At 42.6% G+C, this 21664-nt stretch overlaps 1 protein-coding gene across 1 annotated transcript in view; it reads right to left on the minus strand.

The window, feature by feature from the left end:
- Window positions 1-2445: 2445 nt before the first annotated feature.
- The window catches only part of DNAAF9 (dynein axonemal assembly factor 9), a 67579-nt gene continuing 48360 nt past the window's right edge, over window positions 2446-21664 (minus strand). Inside the window, 10 exon segments of the mRNA XM_039550335.1 lie at window positions 2446-8122; window positions 9567-9660; window positions 10004-10069; window positions 11688-11890; window positions 12043-12117; window positions 12805-12911; window positions 14346-14432; window positions 14778-14913; window positions 19515-19552; window positions 21494-21619. Coding sequence (XP_039406269.1) covers window positions 8010-8122; window positions 9567-9660; window positions 10004-10069; window positions 11688-11890; window positions 12043-12117; window positions 12805-12911; window positions 14346-14432; window positions 14778-14913; window positions 19515-19552; window positions 21494-21619 — 1045 coding nt within the window. The 3' untranslated portion in view covers window positions 2446-8009.

Consider the following 21664-nt stretch of genomic DNA (forward strand, 5'->3'; position numbering starts at 1 on the left):
GGTGCTGAGGCCCTGGCACAGAGTGCCCAGAGCAGCTGTGGCTGCCCCTGGATCCCTGGAAATGTCCAAAGCCAGGTTGAAGCACCCTGGGATAGTGGAAGATGTCCCTGCCCAGGGCAGGGGTAGAACTGGAAGGGCTTTAAGGTCCCAACTTCTGGTTTGACGCACTCGAGCACTTTGGATATTCCACATCTCTCTCCCGAAAATCCCGTGACCCATCCTTACAGCTCCTCTTTTCCAGCTCCTCTGTTACCCTTTCTCCAGGACTTCCCAAGCAGAGGCCCATGGAAAAGCCATGGCCAGACCCAGCTCTGAGGCTGACAAGATAAAGAGTTAAAGCAGGCCAAGCCAAACCTTTGGAAGAAAAAGGCTTCTGCAATAAATCAGATATTAGAAGGCAGGAAGGTGCTGTATAGAGGAATCAAAGTCCGGAACAGGATGTATATAAAGCAAATATTGAACTAACTTTGATAAGACAGAAAAATGGAAGATTTTTGGTGGGGTTGAGCGAAGGCTCAATTTGAACCATTAGAAGTTTCCTGTTTCGCTCGTGCGGGGCGGCTTTGCAGTGATCTATACAATGCATTGTGTGCCTGCTGATTTCCTAGCTGTGAATGGGTCACCCAACATTTTACTTTCCATGCTTTTTTTTTTTGTTGTTTTTTTGGTATTTTTGTCTGTCCTGGAGCACTAAAGCTATTGAAATCCTCCAGGCCTTGCCCATTGGGTGTTTTCTTTCCTACCAAGACATCAAACTGCCCTGAAGGTTTATTTTAAGCCAATTCAATAGGAGGGATCACAGGAGCACCTTGTGGAACGTGTACAATGGGAGCCGAACCCAGGGCTATTCAATTAACAAGTGCTCCATTTCCATGTGATTCCTGTCGGGAATTCTTTAATTAGGCTGGTAATTTATGAAGCTAAAGAGGCACCATTTGTCGGCAGACACGTAAGCAAAGAAATTCCAGATGAGTTCACATGGAAGGAAGAGGAGCTTGTGAAAAGCCAAGGAGAGCTGGAAACCTCTCCAGATAAACCAGACTCACCAAAATGAGATAATTGAGAGCAAGAAACAGGACTAAAACCCCTGACCTGGGATATGTTCAGGAAAATCTACCTCATCTCTCTTAGGAAATGAAACTCAGATAGTTCCCCATCATCTAAACCCTTTCAAAGCATTTTAAATTTTCCATTTCTTCATGGAAAGGGCTGTCCAGCCCTGGCCCAGCTGCCCAGGGCAGTGGTGGAGTCCCCATCCCTGGAGGGATTTAAAAGCCGTGTGGATGTGGCACTTGGGGACGTGGGTCAGTGGTGGCCTGGGCAGTGCTGGGGGAGTGGTTGGACTGGATGATCTTGGAGAGCTTTTGAGCAATGTGTAAGAACCCTTTCCCTGAAAAATTTTCCCTCATATCCACTCTAAACCTCCCCTGGCCCAGCCTGAGGCCGTTCCCTCTCCTCCTGTCCCTGTTCCCTGGGAGCAGAGCCCGACCCCCCCGGCTGCCCCCTCCTGTCAGGGAGTTGTGCAGAGCCACAAGGTCCCCCCTGAGCCTCCTTTTCTCCAGGCTGAGCCCCTTTCCCAGCTCCCTCAGCTGTCCCTGCGGCTCCAGACCCTTCCCCAGCTCCGTTCCCTTCTCTGGACATGCTCAATGTCTTGTCCTGTACCTGGAGAAGCCAAAACCACCCCCAGGACTGGAGGCGCCCCAGCAGTGCCAGCACCACCCCAGTGCTGACACAGAAATTCCTGATTTACAGGTGGGAGCTGCTTTCCAAACCCAGCTGCACAGCAAGGGAAAATTCCTGGATTTCAGTCCAGAGTCCATGCCCCAGAAGCTGCTGGTTTATGTGCACACCTGGAATAAGCAAAGCAGGCTGGATTTAACAGGCTGGTTTTACATAACCCCTTCATAAAAACCGAATCGAGCACAAAACCTCCCCGCAACGAATGCAAAAGTGATGGAAAACAGAGCCAGAAAATCAGCTGCAGGCTCAGTTGAACCAGCAAGAATCTGATTCACGCTCAGCTCCTCAGGGAAAGAAGGGTAAGGTGGGATTGCCCTCCCCATGGCAGCCGGATTTTAGATCCATGGATCTTGAAGCTGCATCCTCATTTGTGTGAGCACAAGGAGGAAGGTTTAGCCCCTGTATTTGTAAATCTGCAAATATCAACTTACGCTCACACACAGCTGCTGAAAAACAGAGACAGCAGCACAAGGCAGATGAATCTTCTTCTAGTTTGAATTTTACCCAATTAAAAGCCAGAGCAAGAAGGTCTAAACCTAAAATAGCGGCTAAAAAAACCCACAAAACCTTAAATTTTTGTATTTTAATTTGAATACAAACTACTCATCTTTCTACCAGTTTAAAGATTTTAAATACAAACCACTCAACGTTTAAAAATTCCAGTTTAGGAACCTGTGAGTTCATTAAAGGAGTCAAAGCCAGGCAGTGGATGGATACTGTTTATTGGTTCTTTCCATCACATCTGGAGTTACAGGTGTAAAAGTCACACAAACTGCAGGTATAAACATGTAAAACAATACAAAAATAAATGGAAAGGTAATTTTATATTTACTGAGTCAAGTTGTGTAATAAATACGAGAGGCAAAAAGCTTCAATCACACCATTCAGCTGAACTGAAGTTACAGTAGTGTTTGTAAAGAACACGTTTTTAACTTAAAGTTGCAAATATTAAAGCGTTGAGAACTAGTATAAAAGTGAATTTTGGCACATTGTAAAGTGAGAAGTGTTACGTCAGGATCTGGCTGTTGTGTAAAAATGAAGCGATTTCTCACGAGCTCTCTGAGGTACATTTTTAACAACCTAAGATTAGCTGAACCTTGTGATTCTAACAACTCACAGTTTACAATTCACTATACTAGTCACAATTTTTTTTCCCTTTTCAAGAATACCAAAGTATTCCAGAGCTTAAATCTGTGCAAATTCAGACAAGTTTCAATTAAAAAATAACAATAATTTAAAAAAACCCCAACTTATTAGGGAACCCTTACATGCAACTTAACTCCTCCCTGCAAGCCGGTGTGTTAATTGCAAAGTGTAAAACTGGATTAATCCCAAATTGCACAGCTTAATAGGAAATACTCCCAGATTGCAGAGAGTTGCAAAGGTTCCCCTGCTAAGTTTGTCACATTTGAACCCCTATAACTTCAGTAACTTCTGATCACACTCATTCTCGGTGAGGAGAAAGAAAAAAAAACACCACCACAAGCTGCTAACAAAGGTCAGCAAAGCGTGGAAACCCCTTGAGGACTCTTTAGCACTTCCCAAGCTCAGGAATGCCTGGACACAAATTTTCCAAGTACAGTAAAAAAGAAAAGGAACAGTGTAATGGCACTTTAGCTGTATCCAAACATCAGTGGGTTAGAAATGGTGCTTTTTTGTTGTTGTTGTTGTTGTTTTTTAATTATACAGTAGCAGTAAAACGTTCAAACCTCGATCCTTCGGAGTAGCTCCGTCCTCACCTTGACTTCCAAGGAGTGAGGACAGCAAATCCCCTGGGATGGGGGTTCCATACAGTACAAACAGCTCTGACCAGAGTACGAAAGTTACACTCTTCTTAAAAAAAAAAAAAAAAAAAAAAACAAACATCAAAAAGCACTGCTGATCGTTAGAATTGACTCCCAAAAAATCAGCAACTGCTCTTCAACAGCAGCAGCATCAGGCATTTACATATTTCAGTCCTCAAAGAGTTTTCTTTTCAACAGTTTAATCATTTGTGCTAATATTTGTCACTAGGTTAAAGTTTTAAGTCCTTTCACCAAAACTGTTTGTTTTTCTTTTTTCCTTTAAAAAAAAGGGGGGTGCAACCCCCGACATCCATTTATTTTGGGGAATAAATGGTGTCATCTGCAAGGCACTACTACATTTCAAGGATACCATTGTCACAGTTTCACCATTTCAGTATTTTTTCTTTTTCTTTTTCTGCTTGAAAGTCACAGTTCAAAAAATAAACAATAAAAATTGAGGTAATCAATTTCTTTCAATACCAAAATACATGAATTGAGCCAGTACCAGTCTGGTGAAAGGTCTTTGTAATACACAGCTAAGACCATAGAGCACATGCAGCACAGGAGAGGAGGGTTCTAGGCCTTTGTTCCGAGCTCTTCTGCTCCAGTTTTTAAGGAACAGCTCAATTTGCACAGTCACACACCAATTATTTCCTTTTTTTTTGTTCACAGGGCTTGGGAATTCCAGCTGCATCAGCCCCATCCATATTGATCTGAGAGCTGCACAAATTGGAGTTCTTAAAAAGAGTTCAGCAGAGCAAAAATCAGCTACAGCATCTTCATCTATTTTCAATCAATTGCACTTAAATCTACTCTTTTATCGACTCACAAGTTGAGACAAAGCCTCCACCACGTGCCTGCTGTCCCAACCACTGGAATTTCTTCCCACATCACATCCCACTAACTCTAGAAATATGGCTTTGCAGATGAGACAACTGGGACTGGAAAAGCTGGGTTTACACTGAGTTAATTGGCAAAGCAATTAGAATTGGGATTTCAATTTCCTAATGCCCCTTTTTATTGCAGTGCTACCACCAGAATTTCGGGGACTCCTAAAAATTCTGGGCTGTGAAATAATTTCATGCAACCAACTGGACTTAGTTGTAAACCCCTGCCAGCCCCCCCAAACCCACTGCTAGCTACCTTTGCTCTACAGGCACTACAGGATATTAAGACTAAGATTTAGCCATGCATAGATAAAACTCACGAGCTTTATCAGGATGCTCCACACTTGTGATCCAGGGAATACCCCAGGAAAGCCTAAAAACACAAACTAATTGCTGGCTTTTACTGGCCTCTAACAGGATACAAGTAGGGTTTTTTTTTATATAAAGTCTCGTGGTGTGCAAAAAAAAAAAAACAACATAAAATAAGATATTGAAGTCTTCAACTCAGCTTTTGAAATCTAGGAGGAAAGCAAGGAATGAAACCTTACCAATATTTCTATCCCAGCCTGCAGCACCTGGAATTCCACCTCTGCACTGTGGAACACCCACAGCACAAGCACCCAGCAATGAAGACCAAAACCACCTAAAATGTACTTCAGGTCGTTGAAATTTCACTCATTTCATATTCCAAAGGTAAAAAATACATCTCTTAAGTAAAGCATAAACTCTAATTTAGCCTCAGGTTTGATGGCAGGGGTTAAATCTCATTTTCCTGCCATGGGATGAGGCTGTGCAGACACATTTGAAGTATTTTAAGTGTCCTGCAAGAGATTTTTCATTCCATTTCTTTGCTGTATCACAAACATCTGGTCAGAAAGAAAAGCTGCAGTTGCATTAAAAGACTGAGCTGTCCCTAAGGCAAAGGAATATGAAAACAAAGAATTCCTGCTGGGCTGTTCTCACCTCAATTCTGAACACATGCATGCTACAATAATCTGCTTATTCAAATAAACTCCAAAAATTACCTGTAGGTAGCTGCTAAGGTACTTTATAACCCTTCAGTCAGTGATTTATAAAGTCTCCTCTTAAATTACACTGAATTAAGTCAGGACAGGCTGCCAGCATTCCTGTTCTATCATTCAGGAACTATAAAAATTCTGTTGCAAGTACTTAAAAGCTGATTTCTCATCAGCACAGTGAAATGTTCCGGTGTGCAAACTCTTCTGGAAGCTCCACAAACAAGTTCCTGCCTCTTTCAAGTAACATCATTTGCTGTTTTTTACCTTTGGAAATCACTCATCTTCATGGAAAGGGAATTCTTCAGCTGAAGAATCTCCCCCTTCCCTTGCCTTGCTTAGTTTTTTAGGATTTCAATAGGAATCCTCCAGGGATAATCTAAGCAACAGCAAGGTGCACATTGCAGCCAGTCAGGAAATATTTTCCAGAATCCCAATGACAGCACCGGGAAGAAAATAAGATTTCTCCACTGATTTCACCCTGAAACGTATAAATATCTTTTCTTCTAAAAAAAGTCAGAATTTCAAGTGCAGACTCAAACTGTGCTGAGGTTTTCAGATGGGCTGTGCCCCTGGCAAATGTGGGGGTGGGAGTGTTCCCTCATCCCTCACTTTGGGAACATCCTGACAGCTCTGGGATTAGGGACTCTTCTGAGCTTTTCCCGCTGTTTCCAAAATTTTCACTTTGGGAACGTCCTAGAAACTGTGGGATTAGAGACTCTGAGAAAGCGTTCCCCCATTTCTCGCTTCGGGAACACACCCAACAGCTCTGGGATTAGGGACTCAGAATGAGTTCTTCCCATTGTTCCCCCATTTCTCGTTTTGGGAACATCCTGACAGCTGTGGGATTAGGGACTCGTCTGAATTTTTCCCACTGTTTCCACATTTTTCACTTTGGGAATGCCCTAGCAGCTGTGGATTAGGTGCTCATCCGAGTTTCTCTCATTGTTCCCCCATTTCTCGCTCTGGGAACATCCCAACAGCTCTGGGACGAGGTGCCCATCTGACCTTTTCCTACTGTTATCCCACTTCTTGCTTTGAGAACACCCTGACAGCTCTGGGATTAGGGACTCTGAGAAAGTGTTCCCCCATTTCTCGCTTTGGGAACACGCCAACAGCTCTGGGATTATGGATTCTTCAGAGTTTTCCCCACTGTTCCCCCATTTCTTGCTTTGGGAACATCCTAACAGCTGTAGACTCAGGGATTCTAAGTTTGTGAATCACTCCCCCATGTCTTGCTTTGGGAACACCCCAACAGCTCTGGGATGAGGTACTCAGTTCTGAACTTTTCCCATTGTTCCCCCATTTCTCGCTTTGGGAACACCCCAAGAGCTGTGGGATTAGGTGCTCATCTGATCTTTTCCCACTGTTCCCCCATTTCTCGCTTTGGGAACACCCTACCAGCTGTAGATTCAGGGATTCTAAGTTTTTTAGTAATTTCCCCATTTCTTGCTCTGGGAACACCACGACATATGAGAGATATGGGACTTTTCAGAGTTTTTCCCATTGTTCCCCCATTTCTCACTTGGGGACCACTCCAAGAGCTGTGGGATTAGGTGCTCATCCGAGCTTTTCCCATTGTTCCCCCATTTCTCGCTTTGGGAACACCATGACAGCGCTGGGATTAAGGTCTCTGAGGAAGTGTTCCCCCTTTTCTCACTTTGAGGACAACCTAAAATCTGTGGGATTAGGGACTCTTTTGGATTTTCCCCATTGTTCCCCCATTTCTCACTTTGGGAACACCCCAACCAACAGCTCTGGGATTAGGGATTCTTCTACATTTTTTCATTATTCCCCTATTTCTTGCTTCAGGAATATCCCAACAGCTCTGGGATTAGGGACTCTTCAGAGTTTTTCCCATTGTTCCCCCATTTCTCGCTTTGGGAACACACCAGCAGCTCTGGGATTAGGGACTCTTCAGAGTTTTTCCCATTGTTCCCCCATTTCTCGCTCTGGGAACACACCAGCAGCTCTGGGATTAGGGACTCTTCTAGTTTTTTAATTATCCCCCCGTTTCTCACTTTGGGAATATGCTGACACAGCTGTGGCACTGGGGACTCTTCCAAGGTAACGTTCCCCAATTTCTCACTTTGGGAACACCCAAACAGCTGTGGGATTGGGGACTCTTCCAAGTCAAATGTTCCCCCATTTCTCGCTTTGGGAACACCCCCAATCCCACATCCTGAAATCCCCCACTGTTCAGCAACCATTTCCAAGGGACGCCCAGGGATTGTTTGATATCTGCACCACGGCCCAATTCCACAATTACATTCCAACCTTTTAGGAAATAAATCCAGTTTTGCTTCTTTTTCTCCTTCTTCTTCTTCCCACGTTTCCACCACGAAGCCAGAGATTCCAGGTGATGCTTTGTACAGTCTGGAATTAAGGTGAAGTGGAAGCAAACCTGACAGTACAAACAGCTAAGCAGTTACCGTGTTAAATGCCAACCTTAGGGGAATGATCCCTTCGTTTGGGAAGGAGTGCTGAAAACAGACATTTCACTCAATTTCTCGTGACCCAGAAGGACAAAATAACATTTTTGGTTCCTGACACAAGGACAGAACCACCCAGGACCCACGTGCTTAAGTCTTCTGCTCAAAGAGATCGTGGTACTCCTGCTCCTCCAGCTCTCTGTTGTACTTCTCGATTTCCCTGTTGGCTTCTTCCAAGTAATCGTTCATGAACTGGTCCATTACTGGTTGGGAAAGGTGAAGGAAGAATATTTGTACAAATGGAATTTAGGAGAAAAGAACACCCAGGTTTGAAGGAAGTGCCAGTCCTGGGATGCCCAGTGAAAGCAGAAATTCAATGTATCACCCTCTGGGAGCCTGCAGGCAGAGCTACCACAGCTCAGTGCTCCCAAGGAATAAAGGAGCTGCACAAGGGATATTTCCCAGCCAGGAGGATGGATGTAAGAACAGCAGAATCATAGCAGGGTTGGATCAGATCTTAGGAAGAAATTCTTCCCTTTGAGGGTGGTGATTGCCCAAAGAAGTTTTTGGACTCCCCATCCCTGGAAGGTGTTGGAACAAGATCAGCTTTAAGGTCCCTTCCAGCCCAACCTATTCTGTGGCTCTGTGAACACATTTACAGCGGTTCTGCTGAAGCAGAAGTCTAAAACTCCACCCAAAATTCAAATCCCCCAGAAAGGGTTAAGCAGGGCCTGCAGCTTTCACTGTAAACCACCAAGGGAGAGGTGGAGTGAAGAATCCTGGAATGGCTTGGGTTGGAAGGACCTTAAAATCTATCTCATTCCACCCCCTGCCATGGAGCAGGGACACCTCCCACTATTCCAAGTTGCTCCAAGCCCCATCCAACCTGGCCTTGGACACTTCCAGGGATCATGGGGCATCAATAACTTCTCCAGTGAATATTGAAGTCCAAGTTTGCTGTTGGGTTTCGTACCCTGCAGAGAGGAATTTTCTGGTTTAAAATTTTAAAGCTATGCCACAGGGCATAGAAAATAACTGTCCTTATTCCAAAGCAGCATCACAGAACCCACCTGGATTTTTGTCAAGTTTGGTTATGGTGAAAAATAAACCGGGAATATAAAACTAATTTGGAAGTTGGTGACCAAACCAAGAAAACAAGCAACAGAAAGTTATGAAAATGAGAGAATCACCGAATGATTAAGGCTGGAAAAGCCCTGTGAGATCATCAAGTCCAGCTGTTAATCCAGCACTGCCACAACCACCACTAACCTGTGTCCCCAGGTGGTGAGCAAGGACAACAGGAATATGCTGGAACCTTGGCAAGAAGTGCCAGGGCAATACTAAGAACAAAAATATGATTGTTTCCACTTGAGTGTGTGCACACATAAAATTACATTCATTTGGAAGTTTTATCAGTCGTGCCCAGGCATTCAGTGCTATTACAGCACTATTTGGTTTGAAAAATATTTCTTTGACAAGCTGTGGTCCAAAAATTATTCCCTGTGTGAGCTCATGGGCAGTTTGGGGTTTGTTTTGTTGGTTCCATTCTGCTGCTGAGATCTTATCTCTCAGAAAGGGTTTTAACACTAAGCTTTAGCTGGCAAGGAACTGGTTCTTTATCATATCTCCTTTGGCACTTTACATTTCAGAGCTGCAATTTGTTCCCTACTTAAAACCTCCCCCCAAACCCCCAATTTTAAAGGATACATGGATGATAATCCATTTTGTCACCAAAAAAATTCACAAATTGAGTCCCATTGTAGAAATAACCAGCTGGAAGTGGATCCAAGTGGCGTTTCACCTGCAGTAAGAAAGAATTTAAATTAAACATCTGTAGGGACAATCCTTACAAACTTAAACAGATAAAAGAAAATGGAAGGGCCATTACAGCAACCAAAGACGTCCAATTTTACACCTCCTGCTTTCCAGAGCAAACCTGGAGCTCTGAGATCAGATTTATATCTCAAATCCCTCCTGGACAGCTTCAGCTGTGCTCCAAGTACCTCTAAAGACAGTAAGTGCTGCAATAATTCAGTGCTCAGCACACTTGTTGTGGCAGGTGTGGCAGGTGCTCTGTCATCCAGATGGATATTTTAAGGGAAATCAGCCAAAAGAAAGGGGTTTAAGTTATTGCTTTTACTCACGTGAATGTTTTTTATTTCCTGAAGGGTTAACATTCCTCTGGTTTTCAGGGCTTTCCTCTGAGGTTTCTGTACGAAGAATGAGACTCCAGTTATGTGACTACAGAGTGACAATGTGATACCATACCTTAGTTAGTTTAAAAATAAATTCAAATTAAAAAAAAAAACAAACAACCCAAACCACCAAATAGAAACATGTATTTCAAAAATTATTTTCTGAAGTTATTCAATTCTGTGAAGGCACTCACAACTATGTTCTGAAAACAAAAGTAAAAATTCACTGATCTTACAGAAAACACTTAGAAATTAAAAATTCCTTAAGTATTTTAAACAAGACAATTTAAATACAGCTTTCCTGTAAGAAAACTGGCACAGGAACAGCAAAACAACTTAATTTTGAGTCTGAGAAATTCTGTAATCCCTTTCTTTCCTGCAGCATGTGGTAACTCTCAGAGCCATCTGAAACCCTCAATTAGCCATGACTGTACAAAAAGTGTTTATAGTCTTGAATTGCTCAAAGAGGAAACACTTCACACTTGAGATAAGCATTTGAAGTTCCAAGTTTTCATAAAATTTAAGTAGTGTTCCATAGAGAGCTTTTTTACATGGAAAAGCATTTGTCTCCATATATTACCCCTGTGGTAAGTACAGAGCATGAGATAATCAGCACAGAAAATGGATTAATTCCCTGAATTAATACAGGGGAACAGGAGATGAGAAGCTGAGCATCTCAGAAACTCAAAAACCTCAGAAACTTTAGAACCTTAGCAACTGCTCCAGCCACTGCTCCAGCCACAGTCTGCAGGAAACACTTTTCCCTTCCTACACAAATTCTTGGAGATACTGTACAAATCCTAAACTATAAAGAAGTAATCTGGAGCATTTTCAACTAACAGATGTTCCAAAAAGTTCCACTGGCACAGGTTTCCCAGAGAAGCTGTGGCAGCCCCTGGATCCCTGGAAGTGCCCAAGGCCAGGTTGGACAGGGCTTGGAGCAGCCTGGGATAGTGGAAGGTGTCCCTGCCCATGGCAGAGGGTGGGACTGGATGGGATTTAAGGTCCCTTCTAACCCAAACCATTCCAGGATTCTATGATCTATGATTCTATCCATCAGCTGTGGCAGTCCCTGTGTGCAAACTGTGCCTTCTGAGCTTCCTACAACAGCCACATTCCGTGTTCCCTACTCCAGCTCCTACTGCATGGATACACCAGCCATGCAGAAGTACACCTGATTAATTAAGGATGACAAAATGAACAGGACTCTACCCTCCATTTCAGTGGATTACTTCCAAGGAGGTTTAATTCAGTGAATCAAAACAGATTTTCAGCTTTGCCAGTGTTCAGGTACTTCAAGATTTATTTCATAGCACACTTCAGCCCTTGGCAATCACAGCTCAGCTAAATCACCCTGTGTTTATCCTGGACATAATCCATTTGCTCAAGCATTCAAGAGCAGATCAATCCATGAATAAACTGTAGCAAGCACTAAAACAATACAGAGATTACAACACACATCTGTAAACTCTTGGTCCCCTTTCTGAAATACATTTGCACCCTTGAATGTCAATACCTTGGTAAGAAGAAAAAAGAGATGAAGAAACCCAAATGCTTCATGGAGACACTTGGATTTTTCCTTTGGTTGTTAAGAAATGCCAAGCACTGAACAAAAGGAAACCTGCCCACAAACCTGTTTTGCAGTTTCTCTGAGCCAATCTTTGATATCTTCTTCCTTCAGGGAGCAGCCAATGAACACAAGGAAGTATTCCTGTTGACTGCTGCAGTCTCTGGGATCACTTCTGGAATCAGGAGGAGTTGGCCCCTCCGGAACAGGCACCAGGCTTAGGGAATTTGCTGATGTGTTGTGACAGACTTCAATGACTTTATCAGCATCTACCAAGGAGAAGACAGAAAGAAGGGCCTGATAATTGCTAATCTAATCTAACATCAACACTGGTGCAGACAGAATCCAGCACAGAAATACATTTTTGAATACCCATAACATGCAGTGTGATCACAACACCTCAGGAGTAATTTGCCCTTACCTGAAAACTTCACTTTGCCCATGATGTGATAGATGTTTCCAGAAAAAGGACTTGGCTTGAGCAATGACTTAATTGCTGTTTGAAACAGAAGACAAACAGATTATCTCAACTTACTTTTCTCCTCCTTGCTGCAGCTTCTGGTAAAACCTGTGCAACTGATCTCTAATCCACATCCCAGTGCTTCCAAGCGAAAAGCTGCCATGTCCCTTGGAGTCCCACTATGTAACACTTCTTTATTTTCTCATTCTTTGCTCTGGGGTTTGGGAAATAACATGTGTTTGGCATAAGGAACTCCTACAGTGTGTGTGGAAAGGAAAATCCTCCTCTCTGACACTGCTTGGCTAAGGAAAAGAGGAGAGGCTTGATAATGTATCTACTCTAGAGCTGAGCCTGTTTTCTAGTAGCTACAAAGAATTATTTGGCATAAAAAGCAGAAGCTGATGGTCACTTATAAAACTGTATTTCAACACTATCAAATACAATTAAACATAGAATAAAAAGCAAACATAGGAAGTTGTCTCAGTCCTAGAAACCAAAAATTCAGTTAGATTTTCATCTGAACAAAAAGCACGGGACAATTCTCCAGAGCAGACACTAAGGAACAGAATTTACTGTACTTTTAGGAAGGAAAGCTGAGTTTTCAATTAAAAGTTCACTTCAGCAGTGATTAAATAATTGTGTTACGTCAGTGCCTTCCTTCCCCTCTATCCCTCAGCATCCCAAACTTGGATTTCCATCAAGTCAGGCAAAGTTCATTGGTACCTTTACACTTGGTGACGAATCGTGTTTTCTCCAGAGGGCGACTGAACCACACACAGATCTGAACCATGGGAGGGAACACAGGCCCAGCCCCATATGTGCCCTCGTACCTGGAGACAAAAACAAACACCTTCAGTGGACAGAAATCACAGGAGCTTGTGCTTCTCATCCAACAAACAACATCTGTTCTTTCATCACAGCTGAGCCTTGCTCTTAAGATGGAAAATATTGAGCTTTCTTCTCCATGAAAATGCTACCAACAGCATTAGGTTGGTCAAAGCACTCAGGATTCCTTTTTATAGAACCATGGAATGGTCTGGGTTTGAAATGACCTTAAAGATCATCCAGTCCCACCCTCTGCCATGGGCAGGGACACCTTCCACCAGCCCAGGCTGCTCCAAGCCCCGTCCGACCTGGCCTCGGACACTTCCAGGGATCCAGGGGCAGCCACAGCTTCCCTAGGCACCCTGTGCCAGGGCCTCCCCACCCTCACAGGGAATTTTCCCTAATATCTAATCTAAATCTCTCTTCTTTTAGCTTAAAACCCTTCTCTCCCTTGTCCTGTCACCATCTACCCATGTACAAACTCACTCTACTCCTTTTTTATGAGCCCTCTGTAGGTACTGGAAGGCTGCAATAAGATCTCCCTGGGTGCTTTTGATGCTCTTCCTGCTGCTCTTTTTCTTCCACACTACCCAGATACAATTCTTGCATACCATCACCAAATAAATTAACAGCTGTCCAAAAGTTTGAAATATTTTCTTTTCCTGCTCTCTTTGGCTCCATGCAATCCACAAGCAGCTCTGACATCCCAAGCCTTGTGCTGGTTTACTCCAGCAGCTCTACTTGGCTACTTGCATCCAATTTAGAAGCAGATTTATGAATAAAGAGATGTATACCCATAGAGGATTGCAAGGTATGATAAATAAATGATGTTTCCAGCACAGAGACCGGTCAGCCAGGAGTTATGAAGGCTGACAGCTTCAGATTTCTGCCAAAAAGGTGCAGCACAGATAACTGCAACAAGATGTGTGAAGAGCCCTGAGCCAGGAGAAACGTCTCGGTGTTCAGTGGAAAGTGTGGTGCCACGTGGGTTTGTGCCTCAGCCTGTGCCAAGGCTGTCAGTGAGGTTCCTGGGTTTTATGAATAATTGTTCTGCTAATGGCCAGACTGACAGAGCAAGTTCATTCCAGTAATGCTGAATAGCTGTCAGGATGAAATTACTCCAGTCATTATTGACCTCACCCATCCCAATCCTTCCCAGTTTATTCCCAGAGGGTTCTTGCCTATTCTTCTGGAAAGCAACAGTAATCTTGCCATTGATTTAAGTGGTGGCCAGAAAGGAGCCTTTTCCCCCATAAAAGGGCAGCAATCGTGTATCCACTAAGAATAATCATCAGCTCTCTTAAAAATGATTTACAAAGCTGCTGCCTGTTCCAAATGAGTAGTCTTGGAAAAAAAAATATAAATGAAGTCAGTGAAACATTTTAATCTTCAAGTTAATTAGAAAAATAGTTTTAATACTTCTCAGTCTAGATACTTGCCAGCCAGGGTACATTAAATATCGAGCTCTCATCATGTGAGGATTTGAAAAACTGCTTTCTGCGAGAATCAATTCAATATCCTCGTTCCTGTAAAGAGATAAAAATGAAGATTTTTAATTTTCTAAGTTAAATAAAATGGTCACTATCTACTGACATAAAACATAATGTGCTAGTGACAGTAAAATTAAGAGCACTTTTCCTTTAGTATGGCAGTAACAGTAACATAAATCACACTCTGCAAACAAAACACATTTCCTAATCCCCATATTTATATGCCCATAAATGTAAAGGGAAAATCCCCTTTGCACAAGAAGCAATTAAGAAAAATCTGCATTTCCTTCCTATAAATCACCAGAGTAAAAGCAAGAGAACAGAAGTTTCTGAGTGCTCGTGGCCCACGTGCCAAAAGCGATAAATCCTGATTAACGTTACCTCGTTACAATTCCATTTTCTGCCAGGATGAAGGAAACTCCAGGATTTGCTGCTCGGATCAGGCTCTGCAGCTGCACGAGGAGTGGGTGCCTCTGCTCTGTGGCATGACTTGTGAAAACCACGTTACTCACCAGTCCTGTAGAAGGAAATTAGGGGATAATTTACACAGCTCAGGCTGTAAACAGTGACTAATAAACCATCCAGTGATATTCCAACCATTTTTCTCTTATTTTCCTTCCCTCTCACTACATTCTTTCATTAAAGACAAAAAAAAAAAATACACTACAACAAAAAAAACCAAGCAGGGAATCTTTCTTTCATCTAACAGAAGCCACTTAGACTCAACCCAAAGAATCAATTAATTAAAATAATAAATCCATACAAGAATCAATTTGAGCAGGACTAGCTTCAAAAAAAAAAAAAAGAACACTAAACTGTAAAGTCTCTTGGCAAATTCAACATGCAATAAGAGACAGCTAAAAATCACTATTTTGGACACTCAGTTGCCACTTCCAAAAATAGGAGAAGGGTCTAGAGTTATTTTTTGTCTTTAAAAGACTTCAAAAGGGTATTCAGACAGCAAAACTGAACCCATGAGGCATCAAAAAGATAACAGAAAATCATCCAATTAATTTCAGTTATAGGATCCCTGCTTTCCAATTTTACATGATCTGAGTTTCAGCCCAGTTCCTCAAAGAAATTGCAGTGCCAGCACTGAGTGACTCCCTAGGATGGCTGTATTGTCCTGAATGTGTGAGGGATGGAGAGCAAATGGAAAGGAAACGGCCTCAAGTTGTGCCAAGGAAGGTTTAGATGCGATATTAGGAAACATTGCTTCATGGAAAGGGTTGTAAAGTCCTGGCACAGCCACCCAGGGCAGTGGTGGAGTCCCCATCCCTGGAAGTATTCAAAAAACACGTGGATGTGGCTCTTGACATGGTGTCATGGGGAACTGGGCAGTGGTGCTGGGTTCCTGACTGGACTTGATGATCTTAGAGGTCTTTTCCAACCTAAAGAATTCTCTAATTTTACAATAAATGTTATTTCTTTGCTCAAGGTATGCAGCCCTGTTCTGACACTCTCCTGTGACTGTAAGCAGAGTGGAAGGAAGAACAGAAAAACTCCAATATCCATGAACAACTGAGCCAGGATGCATTTCCTCTGCCTCCAACTATTTAAAGCAAAGATGTAACAACTGATCACACCTGATCTGCTGCCTGAAGTAATTCCTGGTCTTTACACAAGTCTTAAATCACATAAATCCATGCAGAGGCTACTCTACACACAAATTCCTGCACCAAATATTTCTGGGGCACTTCCATCATACCACACACTCCCAGTCACTGCTCTTTGCACTGACCCTTCCAAGCCAGAACTTTATTAACAGCACAAATCTCCATAATTGTATTTCTCTTCTTTTTTAACCTTGCACAGAAGTTTCCACTCCAATTTCAGCAACATCCATGTCTTCTCCAAAACACAGCTGCTCTTTGGAGAAGAGGGAAAAGGGAAGGAGAACACCAAGCACCCTTTGAAATTTAAGCCACGTGCAGGCTTGAAATGATATCAAATTTGGGGATATTAATCATGAAATTAAAAGCATGAATAAGATAATCATGCCATGAATAAGCTAATAATTCCATCCCTGGAAATGTTCCAGGCCAGGTTGGACAGAGCTTGCAGCAGCCTGGGATAGTGGAAGGTGTCCCTGCCCATGGCAGGAGGGTGGAATGAGACAAGCTTTGAGGTCCCTTCCAACCCAAACCATTCTGGGATTCCTGAATCACCCACACCACCACCCTGTGGTTGTGCTACAGAGATGCCACCAACTCCATGTGACAATTGCCAGCATCATGCCTGGGAAAGTATCCGTAATTGTCAAAGATAAAGCTGGAAAAGCTTAAGTTAAAAAAAGATTCAGGAAAAAGCGTACCTATCAAGTCCCACACCTCTGCATCTCATCTCCTCCTCACCACCCCTGCTCCTTCTCCATCAATCTCCCCTCCCTTCGTGCCTGGCCCAGGGCACTACCTGTCATTCCTGACTGGAAACTCCCACACAACCTTGGAAGCAGGAGAAGCCTGCTCAGAGCCCAGGAACCTGCGAGCTCTGGCTCTGCTCACACCCAGGTATAAATCCTGGAGGTGTTGGTACCACACAAACATTGCCCTGTGCGAGCAAGCACCAGTTCATGACCTTGAGCTGAGGGACAGGGAGCGTAATCCAACAGAAAAGGAACTTCCTGAGAACTGAAAGGTGCCTACACAGCTTTAGGAATGAACCAATTTGACCTCTTCCATTTGAACCATCACTGCCATCTCTGTTTCTAAGAGGTGCATTTTGAAGACCACCCAGTTTTGTTCAATTCTTTATTTAGACACTCCTCTAAAGAAAAGAGCCCTTGCAGCCTGGGGAATAGCGTGTTCAATGGAAGCAGGAAAGGAACAGGAGGGATGGATTAAAAATACACACGCTTGATGAAAATAATGGCTCCTCTTTGCTCCTAAACTTACAATGGGCATATTTTTAACAATGGTGATGTCCTAATTTGCATTCTATATGAAATTGTTTCACAAGGGATGCCAGGGTGCCCCTAGACTAGGAAGGTATCATCTTACAGCTTCTGTGCAAGAACAAAAGAAAGGAAAAAGAGACCAAAAAGAAAAGAGAGACAAAAGGAAATTACAGCACAGAGATGGTGGCAGGATTTTTTGGAGAAGTTTAAGCAAGTATGCACGGGATACTCGTGTTGGTCACTCTGCTCAAGGCTTTGTCAGCTCTCCCCAGTCCCCAGCTGTCTCTGTAAGTCTTGGGGCTCTCCCAACAGAAATGTTAGAAAATGTCACGTTGATAACATGCCCAGGGACCCCTTTGTTAGAGAGAAAGGCAGTGACAGAAGAGCCCTGGAAAGCAGCAGCAAAAGGCAAACCCAAGTTGCTCCCCATATCTGGAAGACAGTTGTGAGGAGAAGGTCCAGATCCAAAGTCTAATTAATTCCTACTTGCCTATGGCTGCACTTGACTTTTTTTATATCCACAAGGTTCTGTTTTCAGATCTATACAATGCCCAGTACAACACAGTCTTGGCCCACTGGTGACACAGCAACACAAACAACAATGTTGGGGTGCACAGCATTCCAAAAACGTGAACCAGTATCTTTTAAAGTGAATGTCTCATTAAATCTTGCTGTTGTTGCACCAAAAACGAATTCTCAGGTGTGTGAAACCATCATGAATTCCCTCTCAATTGTCCAGAGAATCTGTAGCTGTCCCATCCCTGGAAGCGTCCCAGGCCAGGTTGGACAGGGCTCGGAGCACCCTGGGACAGTGGAAGATGTCCCTGCCTGTGGAGAGGGTGGCACTGAAAGGTCTTTAAGGTCCCTTCCAACCCAAACCAGTCTGTGATTCTACGAATTAGGCAGACGTAAATTTTCTGTTACACACATGACACAATTCTGCATTTGTCTGGAAAGTTTAAGTGTGCCACATCTCATTTCAAAGCAGACTTCTCCTCCTGAACCTTTGAAACAAAAATTGCCCCTATTTATGTGAAACAATTTCTTTACACGAAGGGACCTCTCGGCCATCTGATTTCACATTCTGTATCAGAAAACTGGATGACAACACTTTGCAATGTGCAGAAATGATTCCCTGCCAGAAGAACATTCCTCTAATCTCCAGTATTTGTAATTCTTGCAGTATTTTGACTGTAAGAAAATTAGCTACTCTTGTCCCGGGCATTTAGCAGTTTCTCCTTCAACAACGACCAATTCTCACCCAATAAGGTCTGTACAAATTCACTTTAAGAAAACCAAAGCTTTGAGTATTTATTTATTCTTTCATAAAACAAAGAGGCATTTTTGCATTTCTAACTTCTCTGTAGTTATTGATAACTCTTTATATTCTTAACATTCTCCTGCTCTCTTCAAATTAACCCGTGGCTGTACACATGGTAAGTTTCCCAATTTAGAGCACCAACATTTTTCTCCAGATAAAATACTGATCTATATAACAGCACCTACTTTCTGTCCAGCTTGCTCACAACTTCATTCTTTTGGGCTCCCTTCACACATGAAAAAGAGGTGGCACAACTCTGGCAGCCAAGCAGAGCACTCAGAGTTTAAGCAGCCACAAGAAGAGCACAACATCCTACTCTGATTTTCCTCTGAACACGAAATACATCCAACCTGGCCTTGAACACTTGCAAAGATGGGGCAGGGATTTGAGGGCAGGTGAGGAAGGATCATATCTCACTTATGCCAACACCTGCTCTAATTTCCAAGCCTGACAAGGAGGACAATGCAGCCAATGACCCTCCAGGCCACACTATGAGGAGGACTTGGGGAACAAGGTCACCCCCTCATTTTTCCCTTTCTAATACACCAGAAATGAAAAGAATTCCATTTCCTCACACCTCACCAAAGGAGGGCAGAACTCAAATCCAATCCATTTCACTCCCAGTTACAACAGTTCAAGGTGAGCAGTTAAACTCAAGGTCTTAGGAAACCAATCCTGCAGATGAGGACTTCAAAATGGATCATGCTCCAGAATTTTCCATCCTATCCTCTGCCTGTGATGTTTGATAGTGTAGGCAGAGATTGTTCTTACCTCCAAGAGTTTATCATGACCCTTTGGCTACGTGTATTAAGAGCACAAAATAATAAACACAGGTATTTATTTGGCCACATGGCTCAGTTATTGTTCTGTAGAGCTCCGAGTCAAGAAAAGTGACACATACCTTGTGAACACTGGTCCAAGAACTTGGGAAAAAGAAGCCTAAAAAACCAAAAAGTTCACATATCAAGAATGGATATTATTATTTAAGTAAAACATTTACATTCACTTGGATGCTGACAGAGTCTCACGAACCAAACCATTTTCATGCTTCTTTTCCTCAATCCACATAACTGCAACATCCTCACAAGTTATGTCCTTCAGCACTTTTCCCCCAAAAATCAGTTTTGCAGATGGTTTTAATTCTCCAACAGATTTAAGAGCTAATTCCCACCATGCAATTTATTCTGTGTTCTAAGGAGTCAGAAATGCTTCAATGTCATTTTAATTCTTATATAAACAATAGGAATTTAAAGTTTGCCTTAAAGAATTGTGCCTTTCACAGAGTGGGAACTTTCCACAGAAAGACTGGATGTACAGAATGTCAATTTCTGCTGCTGTGTCAGACAAGTGACCATTATTTCCATGAGCTTTATCATGGACACAAAAGCTCTAGAGAGCATTTTACCTGTTCCCTTCAACTCCCTCTCCCCTACCCTAACTCAGAATGGGGAAAAGTTTCATCCCATGCTCATGGAAGAGCTGGATCTCTACAGTGATGGACTCTGAGGCAGGAAAGGGGTTTGATTTTCTTGAGTGCAAGTTTCAAGCCAGACATTAAATCCACTCTTCTCCATTCTCACAGTGAAATCACCAAAGCTTCCCAACTGCAAGGTTTGCCACTGGCACTATGTGGCTACTTGGTAAATTCTTATCAGAACAAACTCCAAAGCAAAACATAAATAATCTACAGCACAGGCTGAGCCTCTTCCTTCAATTGCTTCTGCACTTCAGGAGACAAACAGTATTAAAGGACTGCAGGCTGCTGCTGCTGCTAGAAACACTACTCAGTACCATGACTAGTAACACGTTAGTAAGTTAAAAATAAAACAGAAATGGAACTTGTCTTTCCTATAATTATGGAAAGAACAAGTTTGAACAGCACTCCAGCACCAATTCACCAATATTTTATGTCGTTTTTATTATGTATTTGGAATCTTTGTCACGGAGATAAGAAGAAGCAGCAAGGTAAGGTCTATGTATTGACTACTGCAAAGCACAAGCAGCACATTGGTTAGTGTTTAAGAACAGCCAGGAAATTTCAGGAATGCACTTTTAGAAACTGCTTGGGCAGTTCACCTCTAAGCTGTGATGCACGGTTTGATCACAAACAGAAGCAGTGCTACCAACTCCAAAAACTCTAACTGCTGGAACTTACTTTGATCAAATCAGCTGCAAGGCATAATTAAAAAATTGGAGGGTTACAATTTTACAGATAGGTCTAAGAAGTTATTTCCATGTTTGTTGAAGTCTGGAGCACACACATTTACTATGAAACAGCAACCAAACCACACTATTTCGAAAGGTCAGTGACTTGGCTCTGCGACCATTTCCTCCCCACCCTGACTCTGCAGTAACCCAGGATATCAGATTTTAACACTTGCAACGCTTTGGCTTCCGTTCTTTGTCATTCTCTTCCCCATTTAAGCGATTGTTTCCCTTAAATTTCATATTTTAAACCTGCAAAGTCTTTTTTAACATCTAAAAGTAGTGGCAGAATCAATAACCCAAACTGAGATGCACGTCTCAATTTTTAATCTGGCTTACAAAAAGATTGTAAGAAAGAGAATTATTCAGAGGACAACTGACTGTACAATTGTTACAAACTCCTTAGCAGGAGGATTTGTATTTAAGCAATCTTTGTTTAATCTTCTAGGAGCTGAACTTTAATTGATATTCTATACAATTATATATCCAGTGGAAACCAAGTGCCACGCTGATAAACCTAACAGCACCTCCAAGTTCCTCCAAGATGGATTATTAAGCAGTTTTATGGGACTTAAGTCAGTTCAGCAGCCTTTAACCATTATATATCACTAACTATTATAAAAGTGAATCAAAAATCTGTATTTTCAAACTTGGAAGAAATACTCCAAAGCACACCTGTGTTCCATGTAGCAGCTCAGAGGCTCCACACAGGTATTGACTGCTCCAATGATGAAAGAAGACTTCACATCTGGGTCAGGGTGAGTCTGCAGAGCTTGCACAACATCAATGACATCAGTGTATCTGCAGGAAACCGAAATGAAAAATGGGTTCAGAGAACCGGAACGA

This window comes from Corvus cornix, chromosome 4 (genome assembly GCF_000738735.6).
Source record: "Corvus cornix cornix isolate S_Up_H32 chromosome 4, ASM73873v5, whole genome shotgun sequence".
Lineage (NCBI taxonomy): Eukaryota > Metazoa > Chordata > Aves > Passeriformes > Corvidae > Corvus > Corvus cornix.